The 15,966-nt window shown below is 38.5% G+C and overlaps 6 protein-coding genes across 10 annotated transcripts; 3 read left to right on the top strand and 3 right to left on the bottom strand.

The window, feature by feature from the left end:
* Positions 1-986: 986 nt before the first annotated feature.
* LOC111808555 (protein WVD2-like 7) lies at positions 987-4,439 on the top strand. Of its 2 annotated transcripts, none has more exons than XM_023694625.1 (8): positions 987-1,254; positions 1,359-1,898; positions 1,977-2,327; positions 2,419-2,477; positions 2,575-2,650; positions 2,739-2,804; positions 2,892-2,996; positions 3,970-4,439. In XM_023694625.1, the coding sequence occupies exons 1-8, from the start codon at positions 1,183-1,185 to the stop codon at positions 4,177-4,179; spliced, it is 1,479 nt and encodes a 492-aa protein (XP_023550393.1). In that variant the 5' UTR covers positions 987-1,182; the 3' UTR covers positions 4,180-4,439. The 2 variants fall into 2 exon arrangements, with proteins under 2 accessions (XP_023550393.1, XP_023550394.1); XM_023694626.1 differs by having other exon boundaries at positions 3,973-4,439.
* Positions 4,440-4,910: 471 nt separating this feature from the next.
* Positions 4,911-8,676, bottom strand: LOC111808556 (cystinosin homolog). Of its 3 annotated transcripts, none has more exons than XM_023694630.1 (9): positions 8,578-8,676; positions 8,322-8,463; positions 8,101-8,233; positions 7,557-7,646; positions 7,329-7,453; positions 6,127-6,169; positions 5,711-5,828; positions 5,569-5,618; positions 4,911-5,331 (listed from the first exon to the last, which is right to left on the bottom strand). In XM_023694630.1, exons 2-9 carry the CDS (start codon positions 8,438-8,440, stop codon positions 5,185-5,187), a joined length of 825 nt encoding a protein of 274 aa, XP_023550398.1. In that variant the 5' UTR covers positions 8,441-8,463; positions 8,578-8,676; the 3' UTR covers positions 4,911-5,184. The 3 variants fall into 3 exon arrangements, with proteins under 3 accessions (XP_023550398.1, XP_023550397.1, XP_023550396.1); XM_023694629.1 differs by having other exon boundaries at positions 8,322-8,510; XM_023694628.1 differs by having other exon boundaries at positions 8,322-8,664.
* A 1,666-nt stretch (positions 8,677-10,342) lies between these two features.
* LOC111809199 (BAG family molecular chaperone regulator 4-like) lies at positions 10,343-11,179 on the top strand. The gene is made up of 2 exons (XM_023695586.1): positions 10,343-10,671; positions 10,790-11,179. Exons 1-2 carry the CDS (start codon positions 10,392-10,394, stop codon positions 10,993-10,995), a joined length of 486 nt encoding a protein of 161 aa, XP_023551354.1. The 5' UTR covers positions 10,343-10,391; the 3' UTR covers positions 10,996-11,179.
* Positions 11,180-12,177: 998 nt separating this feature from the next.
* Positions 12,178-13,429, bottom strand: LOC111809110 (zinc finger protein CONSTANS-LIKE 7). The gene is made up of 3 exons (XM_023695462.1): positions 12,725-13,429; positions 12,462-12,632; positions 12,178-12,356 (listed from the first exon to the last, which is right to left on the bottom strand). The coding sequence occupies exons 1-3, from the start codon at positions 13,094-13,096 to the stop codon at positions 12,333-12,335; spliced, it is 567 nt and encodes a 188-aa protein (XP_023551230.1). The 5' UTR covers positions 13,097-13,429; the 3' UTR covers positions 12,178-12,332.
* A 368-nt stretch (positions 13,430-13,797) lies between these two features.
* On the bottom strand, positions 13,798-14,912 carry LOC111808005 (skin secretory protein xP2-like). Its single transcript, XM_023693756.1, has 2 exons — positions 14,706-14,912; positions 13,798-14,663 (listed from the first exon to the last, which is right to left on the bottom strand). The coding sequence occupies exons 1-2, from the start codon at positions 14,883-14,885 to the stop codon at positions 13,926-13,928; spliced, it is 918 nt and encodes a 305-aa protein (XP_023549524.1). The 5' UTR covers positions 14,886-14,912; the 3' UTR covers positions 13,798-13,925.
* Positions 14,913-15,365: 453 nt separating this feature from the next.
* Positions 15,366-15,940, top strand: LOC111808006. Of its 2 annotated transcripts, none has more exons than XM_023693758.1 (2): positions 15,366-15,455; positions 15,554-15,940. In XM_023693758.1, exons 1-2 carry the CDS (start codon positions 15,424-15,426, stop codon positions 15,906-15,908), a joined length of 387 nt encoding a protein of 128 aa, XP_023549526.1. In that variant the 5' UTR covers positions 15,366-15,423; the 3' UTR covers positions 15,909-15,940. The 2 variants fall into 2 exon arrangements, with proteins under 2 accessions (XP_023549526.1, XP_023549525.1); XM_023693757.1 differs by having other exon boundaries at positions 15,375-15,455; positions 15,551-15,940.
* Positions 15,941-15,966: the final 26 nt, after the last annotated feature.

Here is a 15,966-nt window from a genome sequence, read left to right on the forward strand (position 1 = left end):
ATATGTTTCTCTCTTTTTACTAAAGGACGCCTACGTGGATTAAAAGCTAAAATATTTTAATAATAATTTTTAAAAACTATAATATTATTAAAAAAAAAACCCAAAAAAGTTCACACTTAACTTCTTTTTTTGTTTGTTAGGTTGAGTTGAGCCGTTGAGGGCCACTTTAAATTTAAATTCACCAACAAAATTTGGCCGTTGAAATCGGGTATCTCTACTCAATGGGACCCATTTCCGATTAAAGTAATATTAATAATCATAGTCTAGTGTATAATTCTTTTAATTTTATATTTCATTATTTGCAATTAATTATTTGGCTGAATTTTGACGTAATTTGCTCATTTATCCACTAAATGACGCTTTAAATGTTTGAAAAATTAAGAAATGGGAAACGTAATTACCATTTTTGCCTCTTTAAAATATAAAAAGAAATTAAGTTATAATTTAAAGATTCCATAATTTTGTTGGGTTTGGAGACTTCTACAAGTCAAAACTATTTATTAAATCGCTTAGTTCTCAATATATTTAATTCTTGATTTTTTTTAAAAAATTAGGTTGCCCTATAATTTTTAAATAATACAAACATAGGACAAGGACAAAATTATAACCAAATATAAATTAATTGACATTTATTTATTTGAGATTATTTTAATATATATATATATTTTTTTTTTGTTAGTGAACACGACTCTACACATAATGGTATGATATTGTCTACTTTGAGCATAAGCTTTCGTGACTTTGCTTGGGGTTTGAGCTTCCTCAAATGGTCTCATATATATAGTATTATTTGATTATAAACCCATGATCATTCCTAACATTAGCCGACTTCGTTTTATCTAATATATATATATATATATATATATATATAACAATGTTAAATGGCCAAACAATATTAAAAGAAAAAATATTGTAAAGAAAGACAGGCCCCTAAAAAAAAAAAAAAAAAAAAAAAAAAGTTGCAGGACCATCTTCTTCCTTTTTGCATTTTTTTTTATATTATTTTTACTCTTGCAGGTGAGCACCTTTTTCTCTTGTTTGAAATTCAAAATTTGAAAGCTTTCCAGTTTCCGACATGACAAAATAATACCCAGAACCCATATGCAATAATACAAGCATTTCTCGAGCTTGGAGTTTCTTTTTTTTTTCTTTTGTTTTTGTTTCTTGCAGTTGGGAGCTTCCATGGCAGATTCAACTTGCCTCATTCAGCACCCTTTCTCTTATACTTCAGGTTTTCCTAATGAATCCATGGAGGTCAGTCAGTCCCCACCATTCCCCTTTGTAATTTTTGTACAATTTGCTTCAATTCCATTCCATTTCAATCATTTCTTCTCTGTCTTCATCTCTGTTTCTTTTAGGGCAACCATCCAATTCATGCTCTCGGCCAGTCCGTCTCCTTCGGGAGATTCATGTCCGAGTCTTTGGCTTGGGATAAATGGTCCACTTTTTCCCACAATCGCTATGTTGAAGAAGCTGAGAAGTTCTCTCGCCCTGGATCTGTTGCTCAGAAGAAAGCTTTCTTTGAAGCACATTACAAGAAGATTGCTGCTCAGCGGGCTGCCGCCTTGCTTGAGCAAGAAAATGCTGCTGCGTCTTCCAACTCTGTCCAACAAACTGAAACTGTCGATGATGTTGGTGCCTGTGCTCCTCTGCAGCCCGCAATGCCGTCCTCTGCCGGCGTCGAGCAACATGGCAGTTGCGACGGTTCTGATCTTAAGGAGGAGAAAGTTGGAAGCAGGGAGGTTGAGGGAGCTGATTCTGGCATTGCCCACCAAGTGTTCGACGAAATTCCTCAGAAGGTTGAGCCGAAAATTAAGGTTGAGGGTGTTGATTTGAATGGTGGGTTGACTGAAGTTGAGCTCATTCGGACACCCCAGATGGAAAAATCTCTTCCTAAGGTATTCAAAATAATGCTGAGTTCATTCAAATATTGCGAGTTTTCTTGCTATCTGATACCATTTGTGTTGTTGTTGCAGAGTTCCCGCCAGAATTTGGAGCATCCGTCCACCATTAGCAAGAAGAAAGCAGCTACTTCATACCCAAAGCTTCCGTTGTTCAATAGGTCATCGAAGATCCCATCTACACCTGCCAAACCAATTGCTCCAGCTTCGACTCCAAAACAAGTAGCAAACAAACATGTAATGGAGTCTGCAGATAAAAGGAAGTCTACACCTAAATCTCTTAGGATGGCAGTGAACTTTACACCCATTCGAGAGCTCAACAAGCTAACTTCAACAGTCATAAGAAAGATTGAACGTTCAAGAGTTGGGTCCAATACTTCAAAACCAGCTAAAGATTGCTCAACTCCTCTTAGAACACCGAACACGGTTGCCACACTTTTCATTACTGTCTAGGAATGCATCTTTTGAATATGGAGATTTTCTTCTTAATCTTTCTGTAATGTTTGGTGATCTGCAGGCGTTGAAGAATGTGCCCCATAAGCATCCTTCTACAACACCCTGGTCAGAAAAGAAAAGGTTGTAGCCTTTCCCCTGTCTCTCTGCTGCTCTTAAGAGGCCTCAACATGTTATCATTTAGTGATAGCTGACCAAAATTCTTGTGTAATAATTGCAGAAACAAATCGTACTCGCCATTTTCATTCACACCTTTCAGCTTGAGAACCGAAGAAAGAGCAGCGAGAAGAAAGGAGGCAAGCTTTTGCTGCATTCTTGTCATGTGCCTTTTTTCAAATACAATAACAAACCTAACTGATTGCTTGTTTCTCCTCAATACTATAGAAACTTGAAGAGAAGTTCAACACAAATGAGTCACAAAAAAAGGTGCAACTTCAAACAAAACTAAAGGTAATCTCTTCATGAACTTTACTCAGTCAACTGTAACCGACTTATTGACATCATAAGTCTCAACTTAACGGACTAACATTTCTGCAGGAGAAAACCGAAACAGAAGTAATAAAACTGCATCAAAGCTCCTGCTTCAAAGCTAGGCCACTGCCCAATTTTTACAGGGAGCGAAAAGCACAGATGAACAACGAGGTAAACGAGGGGTTTTTGTGAGATCTCATATTAGTTGGAGAGGAGAATGAAACATTCCTTATAAGGGTGTTAAAACCTAAAAGGACAATATCTGCTAGCGGTGGGCTTGGATTGTTACAAATGGTATTAGAGCCAAGTTTCGGACGGTGTGCCAGCAATGACGCTAGACCCCCAAGGGGTGGATTGAGAGATCCCACATTGGTTGGAAAGGGGAACGAAGCATTCCTTATAAGAGTGTGGATTGTGAGATCCCACATTGGTTGAAAAGGGGAAAGAAGCATTCCTTATAAAAGTGTGGATTGTGAGATCCCACATTGGTTGAAAAGGGGAAAGAAGCATTCCTTATAAAGGTGTGGATTGTGAGATCCCACATTGGTTGAAAAGGGGAAAGAAGCATTCCTTATAAGAGTGTGGATTGTGAGATCCCACATTGGTTGAAAAGGGGAAAGAAGCATTCCTTATAAAGGTGTGGATTGTGAGATCCCACATTGGTTGAAAAGGGGAAAGAAGCATTCCTTATAAAGGTGTGGATTGTGAGATCCCACCTTGGTTGGGAAGGGGAACGAAGCATTCCTTATGAGGGTGTGGATTGTGAGATCCTACATTGGTTGGAAAGGAGAACGAAACATTCATTATAAGGGTGTGGATTGTGAGATCCTACATTGGTTGGAAAGGAGAACGAAACATTCCTTATAAGGGTGTGGATTGTGAGATCACACATTGGTTGTAAAGGGGATCAAAGCATTCCTTATAAGGGTGTGGAACCTCTCCCTAGCAGGCTCATTTTAAAACCTTGAGGAGAAGTCTGGAAGGGAAAGCCCAAAGAGCGCAATATCTGCTAGTAGTGGGCTTAGCTTAGCTGTTACAATTTTGCTGCTTATTTGGCACAATTTAGAGTAAAATCCCACATGCTTATAGCCTAATACAATAGGCGATGATTTGATATAATTGTTTCTGCCCCTTTCTTCCTTAGCAGGTTCCCAAGACTCATACCCCATCGCCAAAAGTAGGAAGAAAGATTAGTCCCAGAACAGGAGAAACCACAATGCCCCATTCAGGGTATATGCCTCCAGTTAAAAGCAGCAGAAGCATGAATAAGAGTGTTCAGGGAAAGGCTCGTTCTCCGTCACTACGAACTTTAATGTCTGCTCATGAGAACACATCTCCTAATATTCAGCAGTGAAGGTCAAGCAGCAGATTCCTTGATGAAACCATTTTCATTTATTCATGAGAGGTATGCAGATCTCGACGTGTATCCATTTTGTTCTACTGGTATATCAGTCAATCTTTATGTAACAAAGCCTTGTTTGATATGAACTCTACTGTATAAAAATGTCGGTATATGTAAAGAACATTGATTTGATGGGCTATGAAGTTATCATTATTCATCAGAATTCAACAAAGAAGTAGCCTGTTCCTAATTTACTGCCTCTTCTACTCTTAGCTTGCCTGTCTTTCTTCTACCAAACACCAAATAATCATGTCCTCCACGACGAATTCCACTTCACGGCAACTTATACCATATATAGAAGGGGTTGTGTGAGAGATTTTCTCTGTTTTGCCTCTCCTTTTTTTTAAGCCCATTTGTAACTGTTTCCTTTTTTTTTTTCTTTTATAATTCCATTTTGATCTTTAATTTTATCTGGGTAATTGTTGAGTTAGCTCTTAATCTTTTAAATTTTAAATTTTTTATCTTTTAGTGTGTTTGTTTTTAATTATGGCATTCTCTAACAAGTATTATGATAGTTTATCGACTTAAGTCCGATAATGAACTTAGGAGGTCATAATGGTTCTATCTTTCCCTAGATCATTGTGTGATGAAAAAATTGAGATTAAACTGGCTCTATCTTTTCTCAATCTCAATTAGTAACATGTAATTATGATAATACAAAGATATCATGCTATTTTCTTTTGCAAGCCCAACTCATATTTCAACTCTAATTAATTATAGCTACCAAATATAGCTCACTGGGGTTATTTTAATTTTCAATGTCATCACAACATAAACAATAAAGACCTAGGTAACGCCTCAACACTCACCACTAAATATGTTTATATTTACATCCAAATCTTCAGTGAAATTTGTTTCATCCGTAATAGTTGATAAATCAATGCGTTTTTATGCCATAATTGACAAATTTTTACTCCAACCAAACACTTTTCGGCTACACATTAGAGAAACCTAACCTTATACACCTTCGGACTGTGAGCGATCCGGAGGCGCAATAAGTGCCTCTCTGCTCTCTTCATCGGCTTTCTGAGACACAACAGGCGTCTTGCCAGGATATAGTACGTAATGTTGAAGCATGAATAGAAGATCAAAGAATATACTTATCTGCAAACATTTAAATAACAGCAACGCGTAAGTATCAGGTAAATAATTTGGTTTTGTTGGACTGATGACATCAATGAGATTAACAGATCTTTCCGTTCTATTTTTTCAATGCATAGAAATGGTCTCAATTGCATTGTTAAACAAGAAATTTTGGACTCGGTTAATTTATAAATTTCTGCATCTCTAAGCCTCCAAGGGTAGTAAACATTGATCATAGAAGTAAAGAGGAATTCATACCAAAGAGAGCAGTGTCTTCCCAATATTGCCATAAAAGTTTACCCATGAATCTGGAAGAAATAGACAGTTTAAATTATATAAGAGCCAGGTCAAAAAACTTTCACACGCTACAACCAAAAGGCAAAGGACAAAGATAGCATACTTTGATCTACGGACTGCACTGCCATCTGTGCATAATTTGCCAATCCTCCCAGAAAGTCGAGTAATATGTTGCCAATGCTGAATCCATGAGTGCTCTTCCGCAAAAAGTTCATGATTGCCTTTATAATGCGTAATTAATAAGCATCAAAACGTACCCAAATTCACTTATAACTGAAATAACACTGTTACTTGGACAATTAATAAGCTCCTATTCATGTGAAGTTTTAATCAAGTTAAAGCTGATTAATTTCTATTTTCCACTTTCGGCAGACCCAACGATGGACAGTCACAAAGGGTTAAAGCCAATTCCTTGAATGAACTAATCAACCTAATTTTTGGTCATACGTATTCTAGTAGTGGACTGACGGGTCAATGTCTTTTTTTATAACAAAATTTAAACAAGCAAGAAAATCTCACCTGAGGTATGTATTTAATAGCCGTCATAAATACTTGAATTGAGCTGCCAAAATTAAGGAACTCGAGGTTAAATGACAAACTAGACTTGGGATTCTCTACAATGAAGCCGCAATTTGAATGACCAAAAAGTATATATATATAACCCATTAAGTTGAAAATAGAAGTTGTTTAACAATGTCAAAAAGTGGAAGGACAAGACATTCTCCCAACAAAGACCTATAGAAGTAACAAAGAGATCCCTAATTGGCTCGAGTAAGCTTTCTGTCAGCTATATGCCTCAATCTGCAAGTTTGAGAGATGTTTCACTAACCCACAAGATTTTGTTTTTTTTTTCTTTTTTTTTTTTTTTGGATCTTTTGCTTATGGGAGTTTCAATACATCCAAGACAGAATTAAAAAAGATAACCCCAAAGAACTATCTCGCATCTTGTATGATCTAGTTGCGGTGCTTTATCCAAAGGTTTTTTCTCATTTCATGTACTATATAAGTATACAACTTGGTTGGTGTAGATTCAACCCCGTTTCTGGCCGAGCAGATATTGCACCTGTCCTTCTACTAGCTATTAATGAAGTGATTCCATTTCGTATCCAAATAAAATATAGAATCCAAGAGGAAGATAAATACACAAGGATGCAATCAAAGAAGTCCATCTAATAACCAAAAACATGACCTTTTCTAGGATCTAACCATTACATTTCCACCTAGTCTCAAAGCCACTACAATTTCTCTCTGGGAAATTTCCTAAAAAGACATCTTCAACTGTCATCATCAAAGTTCTTAAAGGGGGAAAATCTGTCATTATCAAAGAAACATTTTCCGAAGTTTATGGCCGAAAAGAGTTTGAAGGAGCAAATCTTGATTCTTGCACCACTATATCTGGTTGAATAACAGGAAAAAGTATCCCGTGCTTTCCTAGAAATCTATAGCTAGGATATTGCAAATAAAAGTGTTTAAATGAAGAATCTCTCTTTTTAGCAAGTTATTTTGTAGCAAAGAAATTCAACAATTTATGTACTAGGATAAACACCAATCAGATTTTTTAAAATTTTGTGGTAGCTTTTCACATCCTTATAGTAATAAGGTATTATAGAATTCCTGTCATAGGTGTTGACTCGAGCAATTCAGCACATAATAGATCAAAGATTTAAAGTGTCAACCAATAAAAATATCACCATTCAGGAAACTTCTTAAGAACCCCTTACTTGAATATGGAGATTAGCCAGAGCCAAGAATGGCTAGACAGACCAATGAAGAAACAAATTGCCGCAAATATCCATACGACAGTCACAATTGTAAGCGATATTTTGGAAACTATCTGAGTTCCACGCTGCAAAAATAAAAGTAATCAACATATGTTAGTAAAATCAATCTTTAAATAGACCAGCGGATAGAACAAATATAAACTTAGAGAAGAATTCCAAACGGCTAACATCATAGATCACAATTTGGAACAACGTGATTGCCGTCAACAGAACAGCGTGTATAGAGAAAGCAACATCATTTGCAGCAACAGGTATCATCTGAGAGATCCAAGAAAATCAACAAGATCAGCAGAAAATATAAAGGTAGAAGGATCTGCAAACTCAATACATGTACGTTAATTGACCAATGAAGTGTAATACTTGTAATTAATATACTAACGTGTAAGAAGAAATTAACAAAAATTTACAGTATCAAACACAGTTCTAGATCGAGATTACAATGTGAAATAGTTCCATCTAACATGTGGAGATGTTAAACACTAATACACACAAATTCACACCAAGTAGCAGGACATTGAATTCAAACTTAAACATCCAGATTTTATAGGCAAATTATGTTTGTTAATTTTAAGTCCAACACAATAAAACCGGCAATAAAGGCGAGATATATCCACCGATGCAACAATCAATTCCAACATCACAACATGACCGCACGATCACACACAACGAGTAAACAAAAAGGAAAGGAAGCAGAGTCGAAGAAGTCCAAAACCTGATCGAAACCATACTTCTCAAAGTACTGTTTCTGAACAGCGGAGCTGAAGTAAAGCGAGGCGTTATATATCAAATATGTGGAGTGCTTAGTCAAGTTCAACAGCACGAAATCAAAATTCAGTCCGACGACACTACATAACACAAAAAACAATGAAAAATCAAGAAGAAGAAGAAGAAGAAGGCGGATGGAATAAACAAATGGAAATCAACGAAAAGTACCTCTTCCTACGGAAATTTAAGATGACTTGAGGATAGAAACTGATGGACCAGGAAACGAAGGCGAACCATCCCAGTACTTCGTAGGTAATCTCGAGAGGAATCGAATTCCACGACGCCATTTTTCTTCGTTTCCTTGTTTCGGCTAAAGGCAGATGAAACAAAGAAGAATGAGAAATTTATCGTCGCAACCTGAAATTCGATTCGTTAGCCGATAATGAAATTCCGAAGCAGAGAAAACGACGAGGCGGATGGTTACCGCCTGATCAATGGGAGATTCCACCGGGAAGTTCTTCCCTCGCAAATTTTCCTGTCCTTTCTTTTTTTTTCTTCTTCTTTTTCTTTTTCTTTTTCTTCTTCAAATATTAATAAATAAATAAAAAATGGAATATAGACGTGAAGAAAGGCACATTCATACGCTTAATTATTTAATTTCGTGCTTTCCATAGTTTTGCGCACCTTATCCCTATTTTATCAAATTAAAAAAAAACAATAAAAAAAAGTTTAGCCGTTATATATAGTCGTCAGTCTCATAGTTTTAAAATGCGTCTACAGCTCGATAGGTTTCCACACCGTTCCAATAAATGTTTCATTCTCCTCTTCAACCGACATAGGATCTCACAAATCATTTTTATACATATTTTATATTCTTTAGAGGGTAAATGTTTTGACCTTTAATAGGCTAAAACTCAAGAATGATTGTAATTGTGTTTCAAAGTATTTCATTCAATTATTCTAATGAGCCGTCAGCCATGACAGTCGCCCATTGCACATTTTGGTTCGTTGTTCAGCAACCTTTGCACATCAAGCTACTCGAACCAAGCAAGTAATAACAAGTCTCAATTCATTATTGTCCCTCACCCCTACTATCTAACCCTCTCCGTCATCGTCATCACTGATTCCACTTCTTCTACATGAAAACTTAAACTCTAGTTTTTTGTCATTGCAAACGGGTTTTTTGGTTAACTCAATGATTGGTTCATTATGCTAGTCCAACAGATCGATCTTAATAGGACTCAAACGGGTTGGCCCAATATTGTAGTCTCGAACCAATCGATGACTTAAATTTAAGTCATAGACTAACTAGAATTATAAACATTCGAATTATAAACATCAATTAGATAATCTAATAATCCAAAAATTAAATTAAAGAATATAAAACCATAACAACCCATCTTCCCAAGTAGTTGAAGAATTTTATTTTATTATTTTTCTTTTTCGTTCTGTTTTATTCCTAGACAATTAGGTATCTGCACAGCACAGAGACGGGAATGAAACATTTTTTTATAAAGGTGTGGAAACCTTTTACTAGCTGAGCAAATGTGTTTTAAAACTGTGAGACTAAAAACGATAAGTAATGGACTAAAGCGAACAACATTAGCTAGCGATGAGTCTGGACTATTACTAATGGTTTCAGAGTCTGACACCAAGTAGTGTGCTAACGAAAAACATAGATTGTGAGATGAGATCCCTCGAAACATCTAACGATAAGTTTCAGCTGTTAGCCCACCAACCCAACACATGGGACCTTCATATCTGATGGCTCTCTTTTTCCTTTAGAAAACAAGACATCCCATGCTCTTTTGAGCTATCTTCAACCCTCCCCTTTTTGCCTCACATGGGTTGATACCCTTTACATTACCCAACCACCCTTACAAATGTTAGTTTTATTTCCATTTTGTCCCCAATAATGTCCTTACTCTCACTAATAAAAACCCTACTTCCTCTACATAATTTGTCTCCATATACTTTACCGACTAGAAATGAACATTTTGAGAGTACAGTAACCAAACTAAATTCAAAATTCTAAGCTCTCGAATGAAGTCCTAAAAAAACGACAGTTTTCCGACCCCGAAAAGTGATTTATATTAGGGCCCCGCAATCAAGCAAGCGTGTCCCCAAACACCCACCCCATGTGCAGCTTTCGCTCCATCAAATCCGAAAAATAGTTCGGTTCCCATAATTATTTAATCACATTTGTCCCAACATGTCTTATTATCTCCCATTATATAAAACCCCCTCACCCATCTCCATTCTTTTCAGCTCACACACAAACAAACTCAAATCACTAACATGATGATGCTCCGATCTAAGAGGTTCTGCACAGCCTCCACTTTCAGGCTTCCAAGCTTCGTCACCCGCTGCAACAAGAAGATCAAAGTCGCCGACGACCACCACAACGACATCGTCCCCCTATCCGAAATCAAGTGGGAGCTCCGACCCGGTGGCATGCTTGTCCAGAGAAGAGAGATCCCCGCCCCACCCACTTTCACCCGAGATCAAACCATCACGGTTAGAGTCTCAACCGTCTCGCAATTCCATGACATTTTGGTCCAACCCACCTCAACTTTTGGTAAGTCCAGTTAACTATCTGTCTGGTCTATACTAAAAATGTGTTGTAATTTATTCTTGACTGTTCTTAATAAAGAGTGCGAGTGTTTCCCATTATAATGTCAGTATCGTGTTTTCAGGGGAATTGAAGATGATTCTAACAATGGTGACGGGTTTGGAAGCAAGAGAGCAAAGATTGCTATTCAAAGGGAAGGAAAGAGATGACAGTGAATATCTACACATGGTGGGAGTAGGAGACAAAGACAAGGTTCTTGTGCTTGAAGATCCAGCCATCACAGAAAGGAAGCTTCATGGCTTGGCAGCATCCCAACCAATTAGTGTATAATTAATCACACTAATCCTAATTAATCCCAAACTAAACATGCTTTTTCATACCACTAACCCCAAGAATTTCAACGCCTTAATTTCTCGTATGTTTCTAGGACTCCGTTCTTGTATTATAGAAGAATCTGTAAGGATCGAGTGTGTCTCGAGTGTCTCGAGTTTAAATTTTATAGATAATTAATGTATCTTCGTCTTTTGTAACGGTTTAATTTATATACTTTAGGTACGTCGTTTTTTTAATTAAAATTTTAATGATAACTTGAAAGATAATTTAAAAAATGTAAAAGTATGGTGTTTTAGTTTTGTATGTGGTGAGCTGACCCAAGCGTGCAAGCATGCGTTAAAGTTGCTGTAAAGTTGTCGGTTGCTATAAAATAAAGCTGTTCCTTAAACTTATTTAAAAAACTTTAAAATATTTTTAAATTAAAAAAAAAAAAGTTTAATTAATACCTTAATTCTTTTAACTAACTTTAAAAACACCAAAAATTTAAATTATTTAATAAAAATTAATAATGTTAATACTACTTTTAAAATTTTAGAATATTTTTTAAATATATTACTAAAATAAATTTTTAAAAGTTGAGTATATTTTATTAGAAAAAAAAAATAGAAGTATTTTTTTATTATTAATTCAGCCATTTTTATTTGATGGGTTTTCCATATTTCTAATTTATTTCTAATAAAACTTAAAATTCACCAAATCTTTTATCTTCACCAAATAGTTCACACATCGCTAGCCCCTTTTTTTTGTCGAGCAAGCCTACTCTGATAGCTCCTTATATCGGACACCCATTAGAATTAATAACTGTCACAGTAACATTATGTAAAACATAACGATACTCTGCCTAGTGGTGTACGCGTCCGAACCCTCGTGAATCAACCCCGCAATTTAATATAACCCCGCATCCTATGAGGATAGTCTTCACTCTTAAGAAGCAAAAAATAGGTAACATGACCATTCGCAAGGATGTAAGAGAATGTCGGAGTTGAAGGGTAAATACGTCGTTGAATCGATTAAAATTCATCTTTTAAATTTTAATTTTTTAAAAGTATATATCTATAAATAAAGTATAGATATATACTTTTAAAATATATAAATTCAATTAAGATATCAAAAATAAAAATCATCTCTAAAATCCTATATATATATATATATAGTAAGATTTAAAATTTAAAATGACACTAAAATTTCACTTATTTGTAATTCAAATTTTTATGATCATATTTGCAACATTATCTATAATTATGTTTTAAAAAAAAATGAAGAAAGAAAATAGAAGGGTAGACTGCATTTCCCAGATTGACCTTATGTCCAAAATGAACTGTTTGTTCACGTTCTCAGCTTCTTTTCCCAAAGCGACCCTGAAAGAGGGGTAGGAAAGTCACACAATATTAAGAAGAATAGTAAAAAGTAAAAAGTAAAAAGTAAAAAGTTGTGGTAAATTAGGAAGGATGAACAAAAGTTACCTTAATTCTTGGGCGCTTCTCAGCATTGAGCTTCCTAACTTGATAGCGAATGCGCTTGGAAAACAGCCGGCTCTGCCTCTTCTCTTTGTATCTCAGAACACTTGCCTCTCTTTCTTTCCCTATTTCTGGCACTTTCCACACGTTATTCCCTTCGATTCCCACTCCATTTCTCTGCATCAACACCAGACCATTTGAAGATCAACACATCTAAAACTCTGATTTTCAATGATTTTAAGATGATTTTAAAAGTAAACTGATCTTACAACATTGGGGAGAGAATCGGAGCAGAGAGATGGATCGTCATGGAGATTCGCCACTGTCTGCGGCGATTCTCCATTGATGAAAAGTGGAGCTTTGTCTGACCAGGCATTCAATATCCCTTCATAATCCATCTTCAACCATACATCCGCCGCTGTGCTTCTTGCTTCCTTCTTCTCCATCACTTCCGAATAACATACCCACCTCTCCTCCGCCCCCACTTCCCTCTCTCTGCTTCTCATCGCTGTCCGTACAAGTTCCGTCTCCGACCATGTGTCGTTCTGGTGTAAAAACCTCTGCAGGCTGCTGCTGTTCTCCGGATGCAGGGGAAACAGAGTGAGCTGCTTCTGCGGCGGCGATGGCGGGTCGTGGATCATCTTCAGGGGAAAAATTAGCTGAGGAATTTGGGTCGTCTTGTTTTGGTTCTGGATTTACGAATCGGATGCTTGATTAGGGAAATTTCATTCCTGACGCTCATTTCTCTCGATCTTCTTCAAACAACAAAGACAAATTTCACTCTGTTGGCAACAGAACAGGGGAAAGAGTGCAAAAAGCGAAGCCAAGGAGGCGGGAGGGACCCAGTTGGTGACGTGTTCGGTCTCTTGACACGTGGAGAGAAGAGATTGGGCGTGGGAGTGGATTTTGTGTTGTTATCCAGATTTCGCTATGGACAGAATCGTGGGGGTGCTTTTGTAATTTCATTATAGACTTATTTTTCTGAAAACAATTAATATTTTTGCCCCCATTGGAAAAAATAGTAATATTCTATTTTAATTTACATATGTAATAATTAATAAAGTTGTTTATGTCTAATTAACTTTTTTTATTCACCAATAATAAGATAAAACTCTATATTATTAATATATATATATGTTTCTTTGGGGTAATACAGCGCAATGGTCGTTTGCCACATGGGATATCCACGTCAGCGCAATGGTCGTTTGCCACATGGGACATCCACGTCAGCGTCAAACACCCACGCAACAGAAGTGATTAAATGATCTTGATAGTATTGATTAAATGAGAAACAGAAGTGAAAGAATTAAAAGATGGATAGAGTAGTGGAGGATTAAAATAATTAATGGAAAATGATCTTATGATAATCACTCTTTTGAATTATCAGAGAAGGGTGAAATACATTAAGTAAGCAACAGAACCATAATCTCTTCAAATTCAATTCAAACCCATCTCATAAAATTAAAAAGTTTAGAAGGCAAATAATCCAGCAACGCCCAAAACCCCGGCAACGGTGGCGGCTGACACTTTCTGGAACGAAGCATCACTGGGCGGAGAATCAGCGGGTGAATCACTTGGTGCATCAGCCATATCTTCGTCTTCGCTGACGGGTCCGGCAGCAGGTCCGCTTGGGGAAGGTGGAGATGACGCATCAGCATCGGACTCGGGGGATCCAGCAGGGGAATCGGCAGAACCCTCATTGCCGGCAGGGCCAGAAGCAGGGCCATCGGCAGGGCTGGAAGCCTTAGGGGCACCGGCATCAGCCTCGGGGGCACCGGCATCGGCCTTGGGGGCACCGGCATCGGCCTTGGGGGCACCGGCATCGGCCTTGGGGGCACCGGCATCGGCCTTGGGGGCACCGGCATCGGCCTTGGGGGCACCGGCATCGGCCTTGGGGGCACCGGCATCGGCCTTGGGGGCACCGGCATCGGCCTTGGGGGCACCGGCATCGGCCTTGGGGGCACCGGCATCGGCCTTGGGGGCACCGGCATCGGCCTTGGGGGCACCGGCATCGGCCTTGGGGGCACCGGCATCGGCCTTGGGGGCACCGGCATCGGCCTTGGGGGCACCGGCATCGGCCTTGGGGGCACCGGCATCGGCCTTGGGGGCACCGGCATCGGCCTTGGGGGCACCGGCATCGGCCTTGGGGGCACCGGCATCGGCCTCGGGGGCACCGGCATCGGCCTTGGGGGCACCGGCATCGGCCTTGGGAGCACCGGCATCGGCCTTGGGAGCACCGGCATCAGCCTTGGGAGAAGAAGCAGCTCCTTTGTGAGCATGGGCAGGGGTTGGAGCGGCAGCTGCGGCAGTCTTATTTTCAGCAGATTTGGCGTCAGAGGGTTTATGGTCATCGGCCTTGGGTGATGCGGCGGAGACAATGCCGACAACGACGGCGAAGACAAGAGCAAGGAGAAGCAATTGGCGGGCCATTGTTACTGATTTTGTTAAGAGATGGGAAGAAGAAAAAGAGAGAATTTATTTAGATAAGGATTCTGAAGGTTGCAGAAATCCTCTAAGGTATATAGAGAAAGACTGCAAGACCAGAGAATGAGTTTGAAGGAGGAAAGGGGAATGGCATTTAAAGGGGTTTCCGGCCGACGGCGGAGGATTCCGTTTGGGGTTCAGAGGCTCGCCGGATTTCGCGGATTTCGCCATTTTCAGTTGCCTGCAACTGCAACCGGGTCTTCCGGCCAGAATCTTAACTGTATTTAGGATCTCTTCTCTACAATGGCGGGAGGGAAATTCAGTTTAATATAATTTTATATAATATAGTGTGAATTTGAAATATATATATACATATTATATACAAATGGATCCATCGGTTCACAAAACCGACCCGGATGATGACGCGAACCCATTACCCATTTGTAGATGGGGCTGCATCAACCGCCAAGAAATTGAAACTAGAAACTGAAACATGGATCAAATCGCTGGTGTTCTGCCGTCAACGGTGCCGGACTAAGGAGGAATGCGAGGACGCGATTCGAAGAAGTCTCCGAAGTATGAACAACAAATAAATTGTTTCCTGTTTATTTCGTTTATTTGCTGAGAATTAGAAAATTAGAATTTCCTTTCGTGTTCTAATGATTTTTTAGCAGTTCTCTACTACCGAAGTGTCTGTTCTATGTCTGTATTTTTTCCCTCGATGGATTATTGAATCTATGCCTGCGTGTCTCGGCTCCGATGGTGATGTTCTTGATGGAGAATTTGGAGAAATCCGGATGTGGAATCGGGGATAAGTTCATTAAGAATTCTTCTCATATCTCTGTGTACGCTCATGCTAACTTGAATCTGATCTTGGCAATGATTTCTGGAGGAGAGTGTGTGAGGAGAAGAGTGATGAAATCAGTGGCTGCTAATCCTTACTGCTCAGAAGCTGCTGCAAAAGATGCCATGGAAGGTGTCTGGGATGTTTGTTATAATGATACACAGCTATTTGATAGAGCTCCCTGAAGAATGGTTTATGCTCTCATTTCATCTGCAGAGAACAAAGCCGCCGCTGCTCCTAATT

The sequence above is a fragment of the Cucurbita pepo genome, chromosome LG13, assembly GCF_002806865.2.
Source record: "Cucurbita pepo subsp. pepo cultivar mu-cu-16 chromosome LG13, ASM280686v2, whole genome shotgun sequence".
NCBI classification, from domain to species: domain Eukaryota; kingdom Viridiplantae; phylum Streptophyta; class Magnoliopsida; order Cucurbitales; family Cucurbitaceae; genus Cucurbita; species Cucurbita pepo.

Bases quoted from the DNA above. Each gene is read 5' to 3' on its own strand.
- LOC111808555 (XM_023694625.1), top strand. From the start codon at position 1,183: ATGGCAGATTCAACTTGCCTCATTCAGCACCCTTTCTCTTATACTTCA. The intron at 2,478-2,574 runs GTTGTAGCCTTT...TAATAATTGCAG, and splicing joins CCCTGGTCAGAAAAGAAAAG to AAACAAATCGTACTCGCCAT. The intron at 2,805-2,891 runs GTAATCTCTTCA...ACATTTCTGCAG, and splicing joins AACTTCAAACAAAACTAAAG to GAGAAAACCGAAACAGAAGT.
- LOC111808556 (XM_023694630.1), bottom strand. From the start codon at position 8,440: ATGGCGTCGTGGAATTCGATTCCTCTCGAGATTACCTACGAAGTACTG. The intron at 7,454-7,556 runs GTTAGCCGTTTG...TTATTTTTGCAG, and splicing joins TCCAAATTGTGATCTATGAT to CGTGGAACTCAGATAGTTTC. The intron at 6,170-7,328 runs GTAAGGGGTTCT...TAATTTTGGCAG, and splicing joins TGGCTAATCTCCATATTCAA to CTCAATTCAAGTATTTATGA.
- LOC111809199 (XM_023695586.1), top strand. From the start codon at position 10,392: ATGATGATGCTCCGATCTAAGAGGTTCTGCACAGCCTCCACTTTCAGG. The intron at 10,672-10,789 runs GTAAGTCCAGTT...TCGTGTTTTCAG, and splicing joins CCAACCCACCTCAACTTTTG to GGGAATTGAAGATGATTCTA.
- LOC111809110 (XM_023695462.1), bottom strand. From the start codon at position 13,096: ATGATCCACGACCCGCCATCGCCGCCGCAGAAGCAGCTCACTCTGTTT. The intron at 12,633-12,724 runs GTAAGATCAGTT...GTGTTGATGCAG, and splicing joins CCGATTCTCTCCCCAATGTT to AGAAATGGAGTGGGAATCGA. The intron at 12,357-12,461 runs GTAACTTTTGTT...CCCCTCTTTCAG, and splicing joins AGAAGCGCCCAAGAATTAAG to GGTCGCTTTGGGAAAAGAAG.
- LOC111808005 (XM_023693756.1), bottom strand. From the start codon at position 14,885: ATGGCCCGCCAATTGCTTCTCCTTGCTCTTGTCTTCGCCGTCGTTGTC. The intron at 14,664-14,705 runs AAGGCTGATGCC...GCCGGTGCTCCC, and splicing joins AAGGAGCTGCTTCTTCTCCC to AAGGCCGATGCCGGTGCCCC.
- LOC111808006 (XM_023693757.1), top strand. From the start codon at position 15,424: ATGCGAGGACGCGATTCGAAGAAGTCTCCGAA. The intron at 15,456-15,550 runs GTATGAACAACA...ATGATTTTTTAG, and splicing joins GATTCGAAGAAGTCTCCGAA to CAGTTCTCTACTACCGAAGT.